This window comes from Myripristis murdjan, chromosome 1 (assembly GCF_902150065.1).
Source record: "Myripristis murdjan chromosome 1, fMyrMur1.1, whole genome shotgun sequence".
Taxonomy (NCBI): domain Eukaryota; kingdom Metazoa; phylum Chordata; class Actinopteri; order Holocentriformes; family Holocentridae; genus Myripristis; species Myripristis murdjan.
In genome coordinates this window covers 19,125,034-19,148,108 of record NC_043980.1, presented here as the reverse complement: position 1 = coordinate 19,148,108, position 23,075 = coordinate 19,125,034, and the positions used below count along the sequence as shown (strand labels likewise).

At 39.6% G+C, this 23,075-nt stretch overlaps 2 protein-coding genes across 2 annotated transcripts; both read left to right on the top strand.

The window, feature by feature from the left end:
- The first annotated feature begins 370 nt into the window (after window positions 1–370).
- Window positions 371–11,664, top strand: acer2 (alkaline ceramidase 2). The gene is made up of 6 exons (XM_030048143.1): window positions 371–807; window positions 1,319–1,433; window positions 2,995–3,136; window positions 5,254–5,391; window positions 8,634–8,771; window positions 8,990–11,664. Exons 1-6 carry the CDS (start codon window positions 694–696, stop codon window positions 9,174–9,176), a joined length of 834 nt encoding a protein of 277 aa, XP_029904003.1. The 5' UTR covers window positions 371–693; the 3' UTR covers window positions 9,177–11,664.
- Window positions 11,665–12,911: 1,247 nt separating this feature from the next.
- LOC115363030 (tetraspanin-5) lies at window positions 12,912–23,075 on the top strand. The gene is made up of 10 exons (XM_030057105.1): window positions 12,912–13,319; window positions 15,744–15,794; window positions 16,217–16,363; window positions 16,681–16,851; window positions 16,997–17,122; window positions 19,105–19,152; window positions 19,854–19,970; window positions 20,053–20,114; window positions 20,902–20,955; window positions 21,050–23,075. Exons 1-9 carry the CDS (start codon window positions 13,236–13,238, stop codon window positions 20,912–20,914), a joined length of 819 nt encoding a protein of 272 aa, XP_029912965.1. The 5' UTR covers window positions 12,912–13,235; the 3' UTR covers window positions 20,915–20,955; window positions 21,050–23,075.

Here is a 23,075-nt window from a genome sequence, read left to right as displayed (position 1 = left end):
AAAAACAAAAACAAAAACAAAAAAAAAACAGAGAGCTACACAATGTCAGCTCATCACTGAGGCCATTCCAGAATTTAACTCTCAAAACTGAAACAGATCTATATTTTACATTCATGTACATGCAATAAGTTTACCGTGCAATCAGTGTGAGATTTATCATATTCAAAACATTTCACATTAAATTTTAACAATATGATTAGTTTTACCCACTGCTTTCATTCGAGTCCATAAAGTAAATGAATACATGCAATGGTGAAATAAATGCGCACAGATTCAGGTTCATCATAACCGGTTTCTGTTGTGGTCGGGTAGGCTCAATCTGGATTTGGAGCGGAGTGAATCCTCTTGCCTCGGCTAACCCATCTCTGATCCAGTGAGCCGCTGTCAGTGCGCGGAGTTGGCCGTCACGACGAGCTAAAGCTGGCTTTGTGGAAGGACATTGGTTTAAAATGCAACTCCGTGACCATTTCTCCAGCACGTCGCGTCGTCGGATTTATCATATAGGTCGGATTTCAGACGCTAAGCTGTAGTGTGAGACCAGTCAAACCCGCCAGCAGCTGACTTTGTTTCTCCACTGCTTCTTTCTCTTTCTCTCTCTCCTTTTTTTTTTTTTTTTTTAAATCTATATTTATATGTAACAGTGGCGGCGGAGAGTCCTGCCTGCACTGTCCATCCACAAACACCAGTCGAGACATGAGTAGCGTTAATCCTATATTTTGGGACCAGTTGCAGGCTGGCAGCTCCGAGGTGGACTGGTGTGAAGGAAATTATCTTATTTACCCCAGCATCGCCGAATTTTACAACACGGTCGGTTCCTGTCGTTGAATTCTCCTGTATCCTGCGATGTTGTTTTGTTGTTGTTTGTTTGTGTTTTATTGACGGTCATAGCGCTATGGCTATTGGAAACCGTAAGGCTTTGTTCCTCACTGCGTGGCATTGCTTCTCAATGTGTGGCTGCTTTATATATCTGGCGCACATTTGATTATTATAGTCATTATTATAGTCAAATATAGCTGAAGTTACATTGGCTGTCAACAGTTTGCCTCTAGTTTTAGTATTTGCTGCCGCTGCTTATAGGAAATCAGTTATTTTGAATACTATTTGGGGTTGGCAATGCTCATGCACTCTTTGTTTTTCTTATTCATGCTGCTTGCAAGTTTACTTTAAATAATAATAATAATAATAATGAGTCCTGTTTTGACAAAGGTGGCATGTAGGCTACTTTGTCTGGTCAGCTGTGATTTTTGGTTTTTAAATGTTAATTGCTATTTTTTGGCTTTCATTTTGTTTGTTGTTTTTTCTTGTCTTATCATTTCAGATCAGCAACATTCTGTTTTTTATCTTGCCGCCGATATTAATGTGCTTGTTCCGCCAGTATGCAACACATTTCAACAGTGGGATATATCTCATATGGATTCTGCTAGTTGTGGTTGGTAAGTTTCCTTGCACCCCGATGACCTCTTGTAACTCTTCTGTTCATCTGTGTGTGAGACATCCGGGACATCATCTGTCTTAATTTGGCTAAAAACTGTCACATCCCTCTGCAAAATCCTTTTCTTTATTACAACTAGTTTTAAGTCAGAACTATCTGGATGGGTAAGACAGTTGCATAGATTTCACCTGACACCATATCCATTTCTTCGCTTTGAATAATGCCACTGTATGCAAATGAGTCTGTGCAAGAGAGATAAAGGTGGCTCTGGACTGAAAAAAACACCCCTCTCGCGCTGTCAGCACAGACAGACTATCCTGAGACGCTTCCCACCGCCTCTGCTCCTGAGACGTGACTCCAGACTTGGATGTCAGAGAGAGGAAGCAGCTGTTGCACTGAATTTGCATGCAGGAGACAGACACTGGTATTGTTTTTGGGGAGAGCTTGAATGCAAAGTAGATAATTAATGTGGTAACTTTTATCTGTTCATGTGAAGGGACGCCCGTGTCTCTCCTCTCCTGTAAGTCTACCTTCCAGCTGACAATCATACAACATACATGGGCTCACCTGCGGGCCATGAGGCTGGTTCAACTTCCTAAATAATTTGACACTCAGCGTTTCTTGTCCAGTTTCCTTATCCTAGAACGCAAATGCTTTTGTTTATGGCTCAGGCGGTGTGAAATCAGCTGTTAAGAACTGAAAAAAAAAAAAAAAACTCTTGCACTGGCTCACGTGATTCCCTCTCTCCTCTTTTCTCTCTCTCTCTGTGGAGTTGAGATGGCCCTTGACCTGAACAGGAAAACATAGCTATAAGTTCTGGCATGAAAACAACATCCAGCTGCTTGCCCCAGCACCACCTTGACCTCAACTCCCAGCGCACTGCTTTCCAGTGTTGCGTGCTACATTTTCATGAGAATGTGGACATAGACAGCCTCTTGTAAAGAAGCAGATCATACTGGCTAGATCGGGCCATCCAGTAATGCATTTACACCGACACGTTGCCATGTTGAGAAAGCCATGCCTAGGAGTAACAGCGCCTTTTGATGAAATTCCTCAAAATGTGCAACCCTCCTAGAGCACTCCTTACGAAAACAGATTATGCTGATAATAGGAGGTCTGTTGAGCCCTGATAACAAAACGGCACTGGCTGCTCCATCCTATTTACAGTTTGAACACATTAGCTATAATATGGCTATCATCATACTAACTATTTTAACAGCAAGTTCTTAATCTTAATCCTTCAGCATCAACTCACTTTTATGCTGAGAAATGGCAAGGTGCTTTTTTTTGGGTGGTGGGCCTTCATATTCTGCTCTCTTGACCCTTTATTCTTACCTTGACATCAGTTACTTACCTGTTTTTGCAGTGATGATACAAAGATGTTTGAACTGATGTGTCAGATGTGAAATTGTTATTTTTTTGCATTTTTTATTGATTACCAGTTGACAAGTGAATACAAATTAACCACTTCTAGACCTCATGATGAAATAGTTTTTAGTTCCCAGTACAAACAAACTGGTGATTGTTAATGTTGATTCCCATGATCTCTTTCTCTCACGCAGGTATTGGATCTACATATTTCCACGCCACCCTCAGCTTCCTCGGCCAGATGCTGGATGAGCTGGCCATCTTGTGGGTGCTCATGTGCGCAATCGGCATGTGGTTCCCCAAGAGATACCTGCCCAAGATGTTCAGAAGGGATCGGTACGTTACACCGCACAGCGCTGCAGAAAATGGGCCAGATGCAGGAAGCCGTATATGAACAAATTTCTTCTTATTTCTATTTGTGTCCACAATTGGACTTATTTTGTTGCCTATTGATTTCCGGGATTCACCAGTGTTTTCTTATTTTGCTTTTCTGTTAGGTAGGAAAAATTTTTACAAGTGGTCGAGAGCACTCTTACCAAGATAAGAAAATGCTTTCTCATGGTCACAGTCCACAAATCAGTTGTCCAACACATGGAAACATACATTTAAAAATTGAAAAATATAAAAAAATACATTAAATGAATATCAGTGCATAATAATAATTAGATTATTTTTTGTTTTGGAGTAATTATAATGATTCGATTATTGGAATAATATAAATTTGAGTTCAGACATTTGAGAGTTTTTTTTTTTTTTTTTAATAACAGCAAAAATCCTACAGACTGTGACAGGCATTAAGATAGTCATATGCATAAATGAATTTGAGCGAGTTTATACAGTAGAACTGTGTCTCTGCCAGTGTTGGGATTTCAGAAACTGTCCTGTCCTGCTTTCTGGTCTGCATTTTAATACTGGTCATTCTTGGCTTTTTGACTTTCCTGTGATGCCAGCACTGATGCTCTAGAAAATCACGTTTATTTTCTTTTTATTTTAAGTTTTTTTAACTGTACTTAAGTTGAGTTCAGACCTTTATTGTCCCAAGAGGGGAAATTTGACTTGGCTCAGCACTCAAAAACCACATAATCACAATCAACTCTGATTTCATCCGCTGAAGCTCTGTTTCTTCCTCCAGCCTTGTTTGGTGGAGTCTTGAGTTCTTGGTCAAGTACCAGAGCATTTTGCACACGACAGACAGCTGCCCTTATATAGTTTTTAGAGCATGTTACATTATGCTAATAACCAGTGGTCAGGCACACGCTTCCATTTTAGGAACAGGTGGGATTCATCACGTAGTACACCTGAGTAAGAGCAAGGCAAGGCAAGGCAAGTTTATTTGTATAGCACATTTCAGCGACAAGGCAATTCAAAGTGCTTTACATAGAGCATAAAGGCATTAAAACAATATAAAAGAACACAAGAAAACATACATAAAAACAATTAATAAATAGAAACTAAAAGGAGCAGATTTCAATGGTTAAGAACATTTGGTGAATTTGGAGGTGACTTAACAGATGTAACAGGAAATAAGATAAAATACAAGAAAAATTTAAGAGGATGTTGCTGCATCTGGCCCAAAGTCAGCTGTTCATACCTCTGGTCCAGCTAAGTAGTTACAAATGAGTCTTGGTAGCAATTTGTTGCAGCTAATCTTGCTGAAAAAAAAAAAAAAAAAAAATCAAGGCTCAATTGAAGGATGATGTCCTCTCTACTATGTGGAGCGGTGATCTTCAGCCATGCACTGCTGAGAGCCATGTGTATGCTTGTTTTTCTTGCAGCAAAACAGTGAAGCAGCTGATTCTACTGATTAGCGCAGTGTAAAACTGTTGAGAGGAACTAATCAATCAAATCAGCTGGTCTAGTGGTTGGCTGGAGTGAAAGCATGAATACACACGACTCTTAATAGAACATGGCTAGAAGCCTCTGATGAAGTGTTTCTTATGTGGTGTTGCTGTTATTTTCATTATAACTCATCTCTATAAGTGTCTCTTCTCATGAGATATATGCATTTCTGTAACATGGATTCCTTTTTAAGCAGGTTCCTTTGTTGTGTCCACAGTTCATAATGTCTTATAGCCATGTCCATGGTCATGCAGTTTAATAATAGGTCTGTTGAAGATAGCTGACACCAGTAAATGCTGCATCACATGTCGTGACTTCTCTTTTTATTGTCAGAGTCACTGAGGCTGCCTTTTCACCGCAGACTGTCTCACCACATTTCAAGGCCTTTGTTTTTACATTTGTAGCTGAATAACACACTGCTTGATTATCGTTATAAAACATTATATGTTGTTAATGCAACCACAGTAAGAATGACAATATTTGCAGAAATTCACTGTTGCTTTCTGGAAAGAGTTTGTGTCATGCCTACATTCTTCTTGCATTTTTCATGCTATTCATAGAACACAAAATTGCTGCAGACCGTTGCTATGCCCTGCTTTGCTCTTCCCATCTAGGTCAAGGTTCAAAGTGGTCATTGGCATCTTGTCAGGGATTACCACTGGGTTGGCCTTTGTTAAGCCTGTTGTCAACTCATTGTCTCTAATGACCCTGGGCATCCCCTGCACTGCACTGCTCATTACAGAGCTCAAAAGGTTAGTGATTAGGATTAGTGAGTCTTTCTGCACTGTTAAAGGCAGCACAGATGAGAACTGTGTTTGTTTGGGAGTGAATGTGGGATGTTTGTGTGTGTCTCCATGTATAAACAGCAGACTTTATTCATTAAAGGAATACTCCAACGCTTAGGGCAAAATACCCTTTTTCCAACTTACCCAGACTGAGACAAGATGTTCGATAACATTTTCACCTCTGGTTGGGTTCCTATGGGTAGCATTTGGTGTTAGCTTAGCATAAAGACTTGAGGTCTATAGGAGTCGTTAGCCTAGCTCTGTCAAAGTGAAAAAAAATAATTCAATTCAGTTCAATTCGATTCAATTCAATTAGCCTTTATTGTCTCCAAGGAGAAATTTGTCTTGGGCACCAAGAGACAGCGTTATACATAAATAACAAAATTTATTTAGAGTATTCCTGTAGCAGAGTGATGGCCAGCCATGTGCCTCGGAGTTGCAAAAGTCTGCATGTTTTTATCCCAGTCAAACACTACAGCAGCTTATTTCCCTAATTAGTTCCTCCTCTTTGGCTAAAGGTGAGCCAATAGGTGCAAGTGGCTGCTGCTGTAGTGTTTGGTTGGAAACAGGACAAAAGTCAACGAGAAGAAGGTCGGTGGCTGTTCTCTACAAGCACAAGTCACCTTTGGCCTATCGTGCTTAACCAGCTGCCATAATGTGTTGTTGTCCTTTCCAAGCTATTTTAAGTAGTTATGATGTGAAAGAATGCTGTTAAAAACATGACTAGTCATTCACACTAATGTTTGTGTGCCTGTGTCTACGCAACTGTGTGTATGTGTGTGTGTGTGTGTGTGTGTGTGTGTGTGTGTGTGTGTGTCTACTGTATATCTGTGTACTTTGTGTCTTTAGTGCTTTCCTCTGACACAGTAATGTGGAGGCATGCTCCTTGTTTCCGTTTCCCACAACCCGTAATCACCACCTTCAGTCTTGTAGCCTTAATTCGTCTATTGTTTAACCTGTTTGTAATTCTTGACATAACTCCCACTGCCAGTCATCTGTATTGGCTGGTTGTTTTTGTTCTGCTAAGTGGGTGAGAGTTCCTGTTGCTCTGACTGATACACTGCTGCCCTTAGATAGAACAAACTTTTTTTTTTTTTTTTTTTTTTTTACAACATTATTTACAGGATGGCTGCTGGCCCTTAGTCACATCACTTGTGGTTTGACAAAACAATTGACCCGGTGTTTAGGGAATCCATTAAAAAAGAAATACTTTACTTTGATGTTGGTTACATAGAGTAGTAATGTATGAAGGGCAAGTTAAAATTATTCTGTTGGAAAAGTAGATCTGTTTGTTATAGTAAATTTATTGATCGTGATGCCAAAACGCTGCTCTGATGCCTTCTGTTTAAATGACCAAGGTCCAAAATTTTAACATCCTCCCCAAACATTTTTTTCCCACATTTTTCTGTAGGATGATTTTTTTTTTTTTTTTTTTGGGTTTTCAAGAAAAGCAATTTTCAAGTCATTTTTTATATTTCAAGCCGCCAATGCTAATTTCAGTATGCCTGTTTATCATATAAACAAGGCTTACGCAGTGTATTTGTTATGCATTACTCCATTATGATGATGTTTAATTGAGGATTAACATCTAATATGCAAGCCATACCATCATACAGTCATAAATCATTAAACCAAACCAAGACGTGTTAATCAAACAGTCTATATGCTGCTGCTTGCTGCTGCTCGGATCCCGTTTCGCCTCTTCCTTTCTATTCCCCAGAGCGACAGAGGCTACAGAGCAGGGCTCCACCCGAGATAGACAAGCTGGTGTGTCATTCAGTTATCTCTGCCTCAAATGGTCAACTCTCCCCACCACACACACACACACACACACACACACTGAGTGGTCCTGGTTTCATATCATATACCCCTCTTATCTTATATGCCTCAGCTGATAGCCATAATATCACAGACATCCACTCTGTGCGCTGTTAGTTTTGTCAGTGTTTGTGATGACTTACTGTATGTTCAGTTTTATTCAAGATATGCCGGTGTGTGTGTGTGTTTGTTTGTGTGTGTGTGTGTGTGTGTGCGCGCCTTGCTAATGCAGTACTGGATGCATGCTGAGGATTTCCTCTCCTGTAAACATAGTCACCACAAGCAGCTAACACCTGTGATATAATATTTATGACACTTTAGCAAGATGTACCATTTGCGCCATCACGCCGCTATTTTTGAACTTCCTTTACTTGACGTGTAGTCATGACAGCAGAATCGGTTCTTTTTCTCGAGGCAAACTAAGCAAGGCGCAGACGGCTTGCCATGATGAAGGCACACTAAGTGCTTTGCTTCACTGAGCCTGACAAACTGTTCTGTTCAGAGAGCAGGGCAAAGTTCAACTCACAATAAAATCCTGAATACTGCTAAAATAATTGAGAGTTCATCGAATGTCACCACACCGGATGATCAACACAATTTTAATAAATAGTCAGCCTTCCTGTCTCCTTGTTTGACACTCAGCCTCTCCCTTGGTCAGCTGCAGGGCTGTGACGGGTATGTCTAAGGAGGACAAGACTAAGAATAGCTTATCAGCACTGTGGATCAGTGCATGTCCGTCTGGGTCAGTGATGTGACCACTAGGAGATACTTATGTAATATACTCGAGCAGAGTACAAGCTACTCGGGTCACAGCTCAGACAGTTTCCAAAGAGGAAGGAGAAGAGCACCCCTGTCCTCGAAAATTAAATGCAAATTTAAGAGAATAAAGTTAGCAGATAGCTAAGACATTTGCATTTATTTTCCTTCACTTTTTCCATGCCTATAAGAAGAATCTTATGTGGTCTTTTGCATACAGAGATGTAACTTGTAGGTTTGCATCCATAAGAGCAAGCACAGTCAATGAAACCAAATGTTAAATGCAAGTGAGTAAAGTCAAGTCAGTTTTATTTGTGTAGTCCTGTAGAGTCCTCAAAGGGCTTTACAGCAACACAGCATCCTCTGTCCTTAGACCCTCACATCAGATAAGGAACAACTCCCTTAACTTAAACTTAAATAATTTATTTGACATGATGTGTGTGTTTGATGATGGAAGTCATGATGATGATGATTACAATGGCGATGATAGTAATATGCAAGAAAAGACTGAACAATATTAGACAACAGCATTATTTCAAATCTGCTCTTGGCTGTTTATTTGCTGTTTTTTTTTTTTTTTTTTTTTTTTTTTTTCCCATAGTTGTATTTCTCAGCTTTGTGTTTGGTCATTGCAGGTGTGAAAACCCACGTGTCTTCAAGCTGGGCCTGATCTCAGGGATCTGGTGGGCGCTGGCTCTCCTTTGCTGGATCAGTGACAGAATATTCTGTGAAATGTGGTCCTCTGTCAACTTTCCCTACTTACACTGTGCTTGGTAAGCTCAAACCCAGCTAAAAAGATATGTAGGTAAACATTTGGGCGACTCATGTGCTCTCTTGGTGCTAAAAAGGACGTTATTTTCCAAAACAGACACCTTTGATTAATCTTCCGCAGCTATTTATCACTGCATTCTGCACCTGCACATACCTGCACATATTTAGTGAGCCATTTCTCAGGTTATCTGGTTCATTCGAACTCCTCTTTCCCACACAGGCACATCCTCATTTGTCTGGCTTCCTACTTGGGCTGTGTTTGCTTTGCCTACTTTGATGTGGCGACCGAGGCCCCAGAGCGAGGTCCCGTCATCATGTTCTGGCCTAATGAGAAATGGGCCTTCATCGGGGTGCCCTATGTCACCTTGCTCTGTGTCCACAAGAAGTCTTCGATCAAGGTGACTTAAGTCTGCTCTGCCTCTTGTGCTTCACCATGTCTCAGCAGGATGTGGTGCAGCAACTTGGGCACAAGATTTACCGCTTACGTCTGTGAGTTGGTGCTCATGTGACTCGATGGTCTAGATGATGCACATTTTAAGCCCGTGATAGGGATTTACATTTTCTCCTTTTCTTGTCTCTGGTCTGTTACACAGCAGTGTTTATGCAACTCTATCAAAGCACAAAGTATCCCAAAGTCATCTATCTTGGTGACCGAGAGTGACTTGTAAGTGATGCAATATCAAAGCCAAGAAACTTTTTATGTTGTGTTTCATCGGGTGCACCAAAGTTCTCAGGCTTTGCATAAGAGATCATGTATTCTGTTTTGAGTGAAATTATGAGTTTATAGTCATTTCAAGGTTCTGCAGAGTACAGTTTTGTCTTTAGATCTGGTTACTCCAAAAAATATCTTGATACAGTATTATATTGCCTTACAAACATGGTCTCAGCATCTTACAGATGCAGTCTGGTCATTATGAAACCATGTTTAAAAACAGTAAGCACCAGAAACATTAACTGTGATCAATGTCTGATGCATTAAAACTCGGAGTTTTATTGCTTAGCCATTCTCAATACGCTCAATGAATCAGCAAGCTGCTATTCAGTCGTTTATAAAATATTATCGGAGAATTTGAAGTTAATTCATGTTACGCTTTATCTACTTTGAATAGATAATGGATTCAGGCCGTTATACCTTGCCCTCTGTGGAGATGGGCATTTCAGTGATAATAACAACTTCCATCTCGCTGTTGTGTTCCACGTTTCATTACCAGCACACCAGCGTGATTGTTCAGGATAGTCTATTTTAGAAACATATTTAATACATTTCTGTACATACTTTGTTATCTCTTAACATATTATACAATTATCTGCAAAGGAAAAGTGTATCATACAAACATATCATGACTGAGATCTGCATTACAGACTGGAATGCACAGGTACCTTTTTGATATTAGCCAAAAAAAAAAAAAAAAAAAAAAAAGCTTTCTTAATGAAGTAGAAAAAAGGATGTGAAAAGTTCTAACAGTAAATTGCGGTGTAACAATTCTTTTACAGTTTGTGTGGTGGTGCAATATGCAAAGTGAAATATAATTGACTCTTCAAAGAGACAATTGCATAATTTGCACAAAAGGGAAAAATGTTTCTCAAAGCCTCTGTACCACTATGCTCCACTTTATAGCTTAACATTTCTGCTCATGCACCTTTCAGAACAGTGATAAAAGAATTAACCTACTAATGTACAGCATACCTTTTTAATTCTTGAAAAGTTCTGGGTTCAGTGCAGATTTTTTTTTCCCCCCCAGATTTTTGCAAAGTGAAGTACATCTCAACAAAATATCGTGCTCCTCAAAATGAGTGGTGTGACAACTTTTAGACTCTGTAACTACATAAATTGTGCAAAAAGCCTTAATCCGTCAAGTTTAGTATTTGATGCACTCTGCATTCTCACAAACTGTCGATTTTGTTCATATTTTGCTCCAGTGAAGGAGATGTATTGCCTGAATTGAATATCAAATTGATGTGTGTAGAATTTGAAAGGGAAGGAATTTGGCTGTTTTAAAGCAAAAAAAACAAAAAAAACAAAAAAAAACAAACAAAAAAAAAATACCATAACCTAAAAAACAAGGATCGCCAAAGCTTTTTCATCTCAACCATCATTTAAAGTGTTGTTGAAACTGCTTCAAACTGTTTTCTTAATATTATCGTACTGCCGAGGATGGAGGAAACTGTCCTCCTCTCAAGGTTTCTGGGAGCTCAAACCTAATACAACAAGTTATGCAGAAATGAAGGGTTGCAATTTACAACATAAAGAAGGAAACAATTTAACTATTTTACCTGAGACTCTGAATTATTTTGAACTACCTGAAATATTTTGTTTAGCCAAATGAAATCTATATATTTTTGTAAGTAAAGCACAACCAAAATTGCAGCAGTTGTCTAAAAGGTGCATGATTTTATTGTTGTATTATTACTACATGTGTTTATCAACCATTCTGATAACAGGTTCTCGCAGTTTTTTATATGCAATTTCAGAAGAAACTCTGGGACTTTTTCTGACAATGACAAGGAAGTACTTTTAATGTCTGAGAATACTTAAAATTGTGCCGCAAATCCTGTTGAATTATATATATATATAAGTATGATCAATGTCAGGGTTGTTTTCATGATGCAGAACCTAAGAAACTATGTTAAATATCATAATTAGAATCAGATGAAAGAATTAGTGTTTGAACACGACACTGTTTAATGCTACCTTTTGCATCATGCTGTTTGTCTTGGCATGAGGTATGATATTATTTAGTTATGTCTATTTTATGGACTTATGACAATAGTAGTGCAGACAAGCTGCACAGAAATATTTATTTTCATAATTTATCCAGTTTTGTAGTCAAATATTTGTAACTTGACAACATTACTATTTTATTTTATGTTATGCAATAAACTGCCAATACCCAATATGACTCAGACTTTTCTTTGTTGCTCACTGAAGTTGCTTACATGAATAAAATACGTGTCAAAAACATGCTGTAGATGTTGTAAGACATTCGGAATGACAGTTACTTTGTGAGATGGAGTCACAGCTCTTTTACAGTTCATTTTTTTTAATTATGCTGAAATACAGAGGTTCATTATTGCAACGCTTGTTAAACGTTTTGCCACCAGAGGGCGCAGTTTCTCACCTCCAGTTTTATTCATGTGTATAGAGGAGCTCGGAGACGCCGTCAGTTCATGAACGTGACTGTACGGCTTGCCCTTTACGTCCCGCCGCCGTTAAAGGAAGCATGCAGAACATAATATCATTATAGTGGCGTCTGTGTGTCTGTGGAGCTCAGGACCAACACATGATAGGAGCCAAGGTCCAAGCAAAACATGCCTCCTGCGAGCTTGGTGGAGGTGAATTTCTCTTGTCACCTAGAAGCAGAGGATTTACCAACTCAAAACAAATTATCAGCCAGTGAGACTTTTTTTTTTTTTTTTTTTTTTTTTTTAATTGAAAATATTAACATTAATTGACACCGGCTGTTGGTCACGTGAAATTACATAAAATTAAAATAAATAAATAAATAAATGAATAAAAATGATGATGATGATAATAATAATAATAAAAACATCAATAACAACAACAATAATAATAATAATAGCGTCTATATTCTTACTAATCTAAGTGTTGCATGTAAAACCTTAATCTGCATATTTATTGGTAAAAACATCTGTATTGTATTATTTTCCCAGGATGGCCAAGGATTCTTATCTATGTATCAATCTATCTATATCGATCTATCTATCTATTTAGGGTTGGTTTTTTCGGCTTATTGGTTAAGATTAGGGTAATGATTAGGGTTAGGCATGAGATGGCTATGGCTAAGATTAGGGAAACGCTGTAGAGAATGAATGTGAATCAATTACACATTCCGTCGCCATGCTAGGAAAAACAAATCCTTGCGCACTGTAACTATAATGAGGTAAATGGTGAAGAAATTGTTGTCCGGTAAAAGTATAAATTCTTAACAAATTAAAATAGTCAAATAAAGGATTAAGACTTAAATGTAGTACTTAAATTCTCGTGTAAATGGACCTTATTTTTCTGAAACGTTGTGATCAAAATATGCTTAGAAAGTGCATAGAGGAAGTCCCGCCCCCTCTACCCAGTGAAGACCCTCATTGGTGTCCAAATCTGTCCATCAAATAACTGCCATGTCTAGATTATGGATCAGATAGAGGACTAGCGGCTTTAATCTGGTTGCCTTCAATGGATTTATTTCATGGTTATTCTCGGAGATCTTCATCGGGAACAGACCCCCATCCCTGAGGGACTCCGCCGCAGCCCTGCGCTCCTCTCCGGCCTCCTCTCCACCTTCGTCAGCGGACGCACCAAGATGCTGTTTACAATTAAGCGCTAAAACAATTGACGCCGCATTTGTCGAACCACAAAAATAAAAGGGTGTTTCCTGAACCAGCCTGTCAACCAGAGGAGCGTAGATGTGATTCCTTACCACTACGGGCGACATTAGAGAAAATACAGCCAAATGATGTCAGGAAAGCATTTCAAGGCTCACGAAGTCAGCTGCTGCATCAAGTATTTCATATTTGGATTCAATATCATTTTCTGGGTAAGTCCCCATGTTTGGTCGCGACTCTGGGCCTGTTAGCTATGTCCTTATGTCTTTCCCGCTGAGATATACCTTCTAATTTCCCAGCAAGCGAAAGTGTTGTGGCCTTTTCTTTCTCCACTGGCTTTCGTGGGAGAAATAGATGATTACATCAGTGAAACAGCCTGACTCCTGTGCACTTGCTCCCAGTATCACCTCCCAGCAAGCTTTTGTTTTCTGCTCTGTTGTCAGCACCAGTGTGAGATGGGAAAGCGTTTGCGCTCTGATCCAGAGGCTCTCTAACTTTTTTCATGTCTCAACCACAGACCCCCTCCCCAAACAAGATAATATCCCAGCCTAAGGGACCTCCATCTCAGGAACTGTTGGTATCCTGTTATTATTGTCTATGCAATTGCATAACTGTCCATACTGTGTAGGTGGGGAGGATTCGCTGTCCTATGTGATTATAGCAATCATCTTGGAGCATACCCTTACTGTGCTGACCTCTAGTGAGTGAAACTGAACTGGCCCCTGTGTGCCGGGGACCCCCCAGCACCTCCTCAAGGACATCTAGAGGTCCCACTGTGGCAGCCACTGCTCCGGCTGGTAATGACCGACATGTGCTGTGAAATCCCCCAGTATTGGGTGGCAGTAGCTGGTCAATTACCTCCTCTGAAATTGTGGGTTCCAGCAGGATGGTTTGCATGCCTCCCTGTGGTCTTGGCTCTTGATGAAGCAGAGTCGATATGTTGGCATGTCTTCAGTGGGCATTGACCTCAAAAGCTGTGATCGGGAAAGCCACCTGCCAGGCTGCAGAGACGCTCTGCCATGTGGTGTCTATTCAGACCGCTTCATCAGTTATTCATTTACCCACTTGAAGAACTTGAAAGAGTTAAAAAAAAAAAAAAAGTAGTCTTCCTCATATGTCTGTTATAGAAATAACATTTACAGCTGTATTTGCATTTCACTTGTGGTGCATATTTGCACACATAGAGTTCAAGGTGTAGATCAATATTTGGATGATAGATAATTATTGCAATGAGTGACACATTAAGTCAGTGCTACACTGGTTTGTTTTTATCATTGTTATTATAAAATGTAAAAAAAAAAAAGCTTATTTCATCTGCCTCTGTAGCTGGTATCCAAAGTGAAACAAGATAAGGTACAAAAGAAAACTAAGGACTGTCCCATGCTGAAACGTGATTAGTGAAACATTACTATAATTAAGCTCACTTCAAATGTTGAGCCATTCTCATTCTTATCTTATGAAATATTTTCAAGGCAGGATTTTACACCAAATTGACAGGTCCTCCATTTTTTTAGCACCAACTTAGTGGAAAGTCTTTAATACAGGAGAGAACAATTAAAATATAGTCTTTGTTTATGCTTTAATAACGCAATATGGAAAGAACAGTACACCATCAGGGTCAAAGTTGCTTGGCGCAAAGGGCTGATTCAACGAGACAAAGAAAATCTTCACACTTTTACTTTCTGTTTACATGGATGGCTGATGCTGTTGCTGAACAGAAAACAAAATCCCTATTAGGTCATGAGAAACAAGATGGCAAATTGGTTGAAAACTTTTCAACAATATCACACACGCACAACTTTTGCGACGCACAAACCTCGCAACTCTCTTGGTCATGTTTCAGAAGCATGACTCAGCAGTGTTACCAACCAAACAAAATATAACAAGGACAGTGTGGTGTTGTTTTGGTTCTTGGGTCTAGAAACTCTTAGAAAACAGGTTTTATATGGAATAAGCACAGAACGGAATATGGGATAAAAGCAGTTAAATGATCTTAATATGAAAACCAAGCAAATATCTGATTGTCAAACATGAATAGGCTACATAATATGTTACACATTTCCCAGTCTCTCTGCCAGGCTGATGTGTCTTCCCAACCATGCTGACATGTTTTGAGTTCACTGAGTAAGACAAACACATAGCATGTAAGGATTTTCATCGATTAATACTGTATGTGTTAGAGAATTAAGCATAAAACACATTGGATATATTAAAATTCCGTCCCATCATTATGGGTCCAGCCGGTTAGAAAATACAGTCGACACGTATTTTCCCCACATGTCTGACGTAACGAGTCATAGATTGTGGTTGAAAAAGTTCCACGCGGCGTCGGGGGCTTTTAACAGTCACTATGTTTTCATGCTGTTTAAAAGATGCTTTCTAGTGTAGAATTCCCCTGCTGACACTTCAAACCTGAGATGAGAAATATTTAGCAGTGGAGCATTGCCAGGAAAATCTCTCTGTGGTTTCTCTGTGTACTTCTACAATGTTTGTCCTGGAAGCTACAAGGTCTTTTTTAGATGACACACAGCCAAGGGTAAGGGAGGCTTGCATATGGTGTTTTGCAACATGCTGTCGCAGCAGAATAACCTCTGTCTCTCTGAACCCTACTTTGTCTCTCTCTGTGTCTCCCTCAGTTGCTTGGAGTGGCATTCCTTGGCATTGGGTTGTGGGCATGGAGCGAGAAGGTGAGTTTATCAGTGCTCCTATGGCCATATATCTGAGATGGTTGGAAGCAGATGACATTTATCATTTACATTTATCACTTCTTGTGTACTGTACACCCATCCGCCTGCACGAAATGGCACAAGGTGATAAAGTGAAAACACAGGCGTTACTGAATCAGAAAGGAATGTCGTGTTTTCCTGTGGGAAGCCCTTCTGCACAATGGCTTCCGAACGGATCTGATGCATTTCGCAGATTCATTGTGTACCCTGACAGAGGGGCGGGTAGGGGGTGAGGGGTTTGGTAAGGCGGCTTGCAGTGCAGTGTATTTTGCAGCGTCTGTGTTTTACTCAGGGTCACTATATTTCATCTGAGTTTGATTTGCATTAACACTACACCCCGTCCCCCACCGTCTCATGCTGACCTCCTCCTACTTCTCCACCAGGGCGTTCTGTCCAACATCTCATCCATCACCGACCTGGGCGGCTTCGACCCCGTGTGGCTCTTCTTGGTGGTGGGCGGCGTGATGTTCATACTGGGTTTCGCCGGTTGCATCGGAGCACTGCGAGAAAACTCCTTCTTGCTTAAGTTTGTACGTTCGTTATCATACTCGAAAACATAATGTATAGGAAATCAAAACCTTTAAAAGCCCCATGAACCGGTCTAAACCAATAGGATTGTGAGAGAAACACAATTTTATTTGAAGGGATAGGTAGATGAGAGAGGATGCTTAAAGATTTGTGAAGGTTTTATTGGTTGAGTTTTGAATTTACACTCACTAGTGCAGGATGATGTCACTATTTAAGAGGTCACATGAGGTAATTTCCCAGGGACGTTAAGCATTTTAGGATTCTTGTCATACGTGATGTAACACCACCTATATAAATGTTGTGTATCTATGTGTTTTAGTTCTCTGTATTCCTGGGCATCATCTTCTTCCTGGAGCTGACTGCAGGAGTCCTGGCCTTCGTCTTCAAGGACTGGATCAAGGACCAGCTCAACTTCTTCATTAACAACAACATTCGGGCTTACCGAGACGACATTGATCTGCAGAACCTCATAGACTTCACACAGGAATATGTGAGAAAGTTTCTTTGTACGCAGTAACGATCTCAATCTGTCGCTTTTGATCTTTGTAACGGTCTGAATCATAGCCATTCACTTCTTTGGGACATTGCCGACACTCAGTGTATGTATGGTCTCGCTGTGTCATTTGGCCTTTCAGTGGGAGTGTTGTGGAGCCTTCGGCGCTGACGACTGGAACTTGAACATCTACTTCAACTGCACAGACTCCAATCCAAGCCGAGAGAAATGCGGTGTGCCTTTTTCCTGCTGCACCAAAGATCCAGCAGTATGTGTTCCCCCGAAAACATGACACACTCAAGAGTTCACAACCAATTCATCCCCTTGTACAGCGCACATACACAACCACGAACAAGCTTATGGATGTCGTTAGGAGTTATTGCGCAGTTGCAGCACACATATTGAAATGGGCCCTTTTCCAGCGTGTTGAAATCTTCAGACTGCTGATAGCTGAGGGGGAAATTTTCAGGCTCACCCCTGTGATAGATAGTGTCGTTGTCTGTGTCGTCCAGAAGCCGTGTCAGAGCCTCACGCTGTCAACTGTCATGGCCGGCTTCCAGCGGGACGTCCAGGCCTCTGTGTTTAATCACCTCAGTCTCTGCCAGCACAGCGAAGTCTGGAAGTGTTGAGGAGGAGTTATCCTGACTGGGGCTTTTTGGCAGAAAAATGGCCTAACAGCTGCTCACTGTGTACAGCAGTGATGCCGCTCTGCTTCAGCCAAACAAACTTGCTGTGCTGTAATACATGATTTATGGGAGGCTTTTTTTTTTTTTTTAATTAGGTGACACAAGGGCACTCTTTCCTGCCAAGTAACTAGCTCTGTTGTTTGTTCTACTCTCGTTATCTTTTTGGCATCTATTTGAGTTCAAAGTTGCTAACACATGCTGTCAATATAATGTACCAATTGCACCAAAGGCTGGATTCACAACATTTCAGAAAGACAGTTTTCTTTGGCCACATGAAACCTCGATTGATGTGAGATTTCTTGTGTTTAAATGCTTGTCAAAGACGTCATTAATAAGCAATTAATTGGTTTGAGCAACTTAGCTAGAAATTAGTAAAAAAAAAAAAAAAAGACAAGAAAAGAAAAGAAAACAACAATTATATCAAAATACTGGGAGGATGTCCAAGAAACTGTATTTATTAATATTATTATTATTATTATTATTATTATATATGTTTGTGGGTCTTTTTTTCTAATTTTCAGGACATTTTGTTGTTTCTTTTTTTATTGCAGGTAATTTCCTTGTTTTCATTTATTCACACATTTATTCATTTATTCATTTACTTTTTTGTGTGGATGTGCTAATTTTCAGGTAGTTTTCTTGTAACTAACTAATTTTTTAACTTAAACAAATTCTTTGCTATTTTTGGGGTCATTTCTTGTTCATTTGCTCATTGCCTTTTTCCCATGTTCTTGAAAGAAATCAAGTGAACCTGCTCAGATTTCAAAGGGTTAATCCCACAAAAAAGTTACGCAGGGTTAATCCACCAATAATACAGTTACATCAAAACAGACAGTGTTTACCAAGTTAGTTACTTTAAGTACCAAATTGTAAATATAATTTTAAATACCACTTTAAATGCCATTTTCAATTCATATCTTACATTTCTTTTTAATTCAAATGTGCAATTTTATTTTGAAGGGAAAAAATTATCACAGAAGATCTCAAAGAAAGTCAAAACCCTTACACACTTAAAATATTATTTCATATTTCATAATAACACTACAAAAGGAGTGTCTCCTGAAGAAAATGCATGTGATTGCTGTCCGTTGACAGGCTGATTAGTTTCTACTGTAGTTTCTACTGTACACAGTGACTGACTTTATAAATACAATGTAATTGTGTTTAAATACTTATTTATTATTAAAATAACTCTAAACGTATAAGGCATGTGCATTGGCATAAGGATAAAATTTGTAGGAGACAGGTGGCAAAAAAGTCTAAAAATCCTATAAGTAACTCATTATATATGCAGGTTTATGCAAATTTTGTGAATTTACGCACATGTACACACATAATTCCATTCAACCAACAAATAGCTTTTGATATATGAGCGGTATGTGACGGTTGAACGGTCTTAAAGTTACAGACGAGCAAAAAAACATATGAAAAAAAATTAATATGAAGCAGGCAAGAGTACTAATTATATGAATAACCTTGAAAAAATACACATTTCATCCTGTAATTAAACAAGTAGAAACACCATGACCGTGTTGACCATGTGTGCACCCTGTTCTCGTTGCAGGAGGATGTCATTAACACTCAGTGTGGATACGACATTCGAGCGAAAACGGTGAGTTGCGTTCGTTTACTTAACTTTCTAACAGACGCTGAGGTCCTCAGCTGAGACTAAACTAGTACCAAAGCAGGTGGAGTGCAATACACCATCAAACACCTCTAGGAAAATCAGTAAAATTACTCTTGATTAGCTCATTTGGCTGCATGAGGTCATCAGAGACCCCGCCCTTGGCACAATTTTGCTCTTTCAGTCCATTTACAATCCCCTCTCTTCAGAGTTACAGCAGCTGGCTGTCCTGCACTCGGCCTGTGTGCTATTACTCATGCTGAAGCAATGCTGGGGAAAAGAAACCCCTCCCCTGTCATTTGCTTTGGCCTTACTCCACAGTAGTGTAATTTAAGGAAAGGCTGTGTTTATTTTCTCGGTTTGAAAAGTGCGGAAAATGCCAAGTTCTACAATACACGACTGTTTTAACAGGGTTCAGGAAAATAATGAACCGGTGTGTGTGTGTCAACATTTGGGTAACAAGATGACTCCGGGGAGATTTATTGTATAGGGATTAGAGGAGACCACATAGTGATTGTGAGAATTATGTGCTACCATTACAAAATAATGTTGCAAACCCACACAACTGACCTCCAATATGATTTAGATACTTGAAAATTTCAAAACAGAATTATCCAAGTGAAAGCCGTGACACAGAAAATAAAGGTGAATGTGTGTTTTCCTCCTGCGTTGTCACATGTGTTGTTTAGGACTCTGAGCAGAGGACTTTCATCTATATCAAAGGCTGTGTCCCTCAGTTTGAGAAGTGGCTCCAGGACAACCTGACTGTGGTGGCAGGCATCTTTATTGGGATTGCTTTACTACAGGTGAAGTGTTTACTCCTACATCTATTGACTATTATTTTAACCTTCAGCTGTCTAACATCAAGGTTTTCCGTGTGCTTTCCAGATTTTTGGGATCTGTTTAGCACAGAATCTCGTGAGTGACATTGAAGCAGTGAGAGAGAGTTGGTAAGTGGCAAGAATTCATTAATTCAAGGACAGTCTCACACATGTGTAACTGCCTTCTTGATGTTTCAAAAGTCAGATTTAATATGGATTAAAATGAACGTGTAAGTCTTCATTTTATCATTTATTTTTATTTTAAAGGAAAACTCCAATGCAAAATACTCTTTTTCCAACTTACCCAGAATAAGACAAGATGTTTTCATTTTCACCTCTGCACGGCCAGTGGTTCGGTTCCTATCGGTAGCATTTCATGTTAGCTTAGCATAAAGACTTGAAGTCTATGGGAGTCATTAGCCTAGCTCTGTCAAAGTGGAAAAAATAAACCTCACCGCAGCTCTGAAGCTGTCTTATTCACACAGTGTATCGTGTATTTGAAATACACATCTGGAAGGAGAAGTTAGATGGTAGAAGTATAACCACTGAACACATTTATACTTCTGTCTATCGCAGTGATCCACGTACTGCTGAAGGTGTAGGTAGATCCAGCATAAATTAACTTCTCTGGGAATGACTCTTTTTTTTTTATCCCAAGATGTGTATTTCAACTACAAATGATACACTGTGTCAATTAGCCAGCCTTGAAGTTGCTGTAAGGTTTCATTCATTAACTTTGACAGAGCTAGGCTAATGACTCCCATAGACTTCAAATCTTTATGCTAAGCTAACACAAAATGTTACCCATAGGAACCAAACCACTGGATGTACAGAGGTTAAAATGGTGTCAAACATTGGAAAAAAAAGTGTTCCTTTAACTGCCACCTGTTGTTAACCAATCTCTTGTCTTGTGCAGTTTGTTTACCTAAGACCTCCTACGGCATCTCAGAAAGCAAGAAGGATGTACCAGGTATGCCCTGTTTGATTTCAGCATCAGCATTACAGTATATGGATTTTTTTTTCTTCCTTGAAATGTGTCGGTATTAAAATGCCTTGTCCTGCAGGTCTCTCCAGTTTGGACGCCAAAATTGAAGGAGGATAAATTCATCATCTGATGTGTCCAGAATGAAGAGGCTCACTCCTGTGTACATAGTAATTTTGTAATAGTTATTTGTGGTTCCTTTTTTGAACGAGGTACAACCTCAGAGACGTCTCTTAGCTTGTCAGTGTTGGGCAACTCCTTTGCAGTCTGATCAGCGATGATAGTAGAGCTACAGTATCTCTACAGCTACAGTGACTTCTGCAGACGAGCCTGTAAAGGATGATTAGCAAGCTGAGCAGGAAGTTTTAACTTGCAGACAGGAACTGCGTGAGCAGGCTTCATGTCGTCTCTGAGGCGGTGCTTTGTTCAGAATAGGCCCCCGGGTTTTCTATGTCTCACATGCAGTTTTTAATACCGCATGTAAGGATTGTGTACAAAGGTTAAGTGATTCTGAAAATGCACTGCATGCCTATTGTCTGTTGGTAGGACATTGGCTCTCTAACTGTATTTCATTAATGTTAAGTATTTTAAAGTATTTGTAAGATAGACACTAGTATAGAGTGAGGTGGCTGGGTAGCACTTTGTGGAATGTTTAATGGAAACTACTTACAAGTTACAGAGAATTGGGATTGGACTTCTTTTTATTTCTGGGCTCTCGCTCATGTCATATAAGTGGCAGTCTCAGAGAGAGGTTCCCATCCTGTATTCGTAACATGTAAGCACTGTTTTGTGTGGCTGAGGCCAGCACACTAAGATCAAGTATTATAAAGGGATATAATAGACATGGTAGGAAATGCTTTGTAAACATGCAGTTTGTAAGAGTTTATTTCAAAATGTCATAAATTGACATGGAACAATAGCGGGACCTCATCCTACAGCACTGATTTGTGTGCCACTACAGCTCTCCAAGTCAGACACCAACAGTATGCAGCCATAAGCACCTTAGTCTCTGTACCTGAGGGATGTAGCTAACTACAGTCACGCAAATTTTGTAGCGGGGGTTTTTAGCTGGAAGATATTTAGGAGATTTCTGGCATCGATGCCCATCATAACACAGTCGAGCAAATGTCCGGTGAAGCGGGCACTTTCCTGAAAACTTACAAACTGCATCTGTAACCTGTCGACATAGGCTTAAAAAAATTTTTCTGTTCGATTTTGAGCTTGTCCGAAAGCACTTAGGCGAGCAATGTGTGTTTTTGCACATTCTAAGTGGTGTGCCGCTCCTTGCACATTATTTCATTTCATCTTACTGTCATTGTGTTGATTCATTTTCCTTTGATGTCCTATCAATACCAGTGTGTGTTTCTTTGATGGAATTTGCTTTCATGATGGTATAACTTTGTTGTTTGTGTTTGCTGTTTCCATTTTGATCTGCATGATTTTGCAGGAGAATGATCATACAAGCTATTTTTTTTCTCTTACGCCCATTATGACATGCTGTTAATTGGTGGCGCTTGCCTGGACATACCTTTCAGTTTATACTTGAAAGTAGAGCAGAAATGCTCTCTCACCAGCGTTACTTTAATGCAAACTGATTTCTCATATAGTCACAGACATCAGATCACCGAAAACATTGCCTGGAACGTGCTAAATTTCCACAGAACACAATCAGGGCACTTTTGCATTGGGAAAGAGTTGCTCGCAGTGTGAACTCATAGCAGGGCACCCAGGCCTTTTCCTTTGCAGTGTAATGTTCTGCAGCCTTGAAAACCTGAACACCCTCACACAAACAATACTCAACAGTGCTTTTGTACAAGGTGGACTCCCACAACCTAAGAAATCTTTTCACCACAAAACTTACCACTAGAGCAGCAATGTCCCATCTGTTGTCAAATGTTCCTTTTCCATTGAAAGCTTCATATGACTTTGGTATTTACAGATCATATTTTTCCTTACCACACAGTGCCATACTTGTGATAGTCCCATAATCCTGATTATAACTTTACTTTTGTTCAATGTGTATTCCTAATTTGTGTAAATAACTGGATAGTGAAAATTTGTAAATATATATCTTAATAAATGTGGTTCTTTCTTATACAACTGAGGAA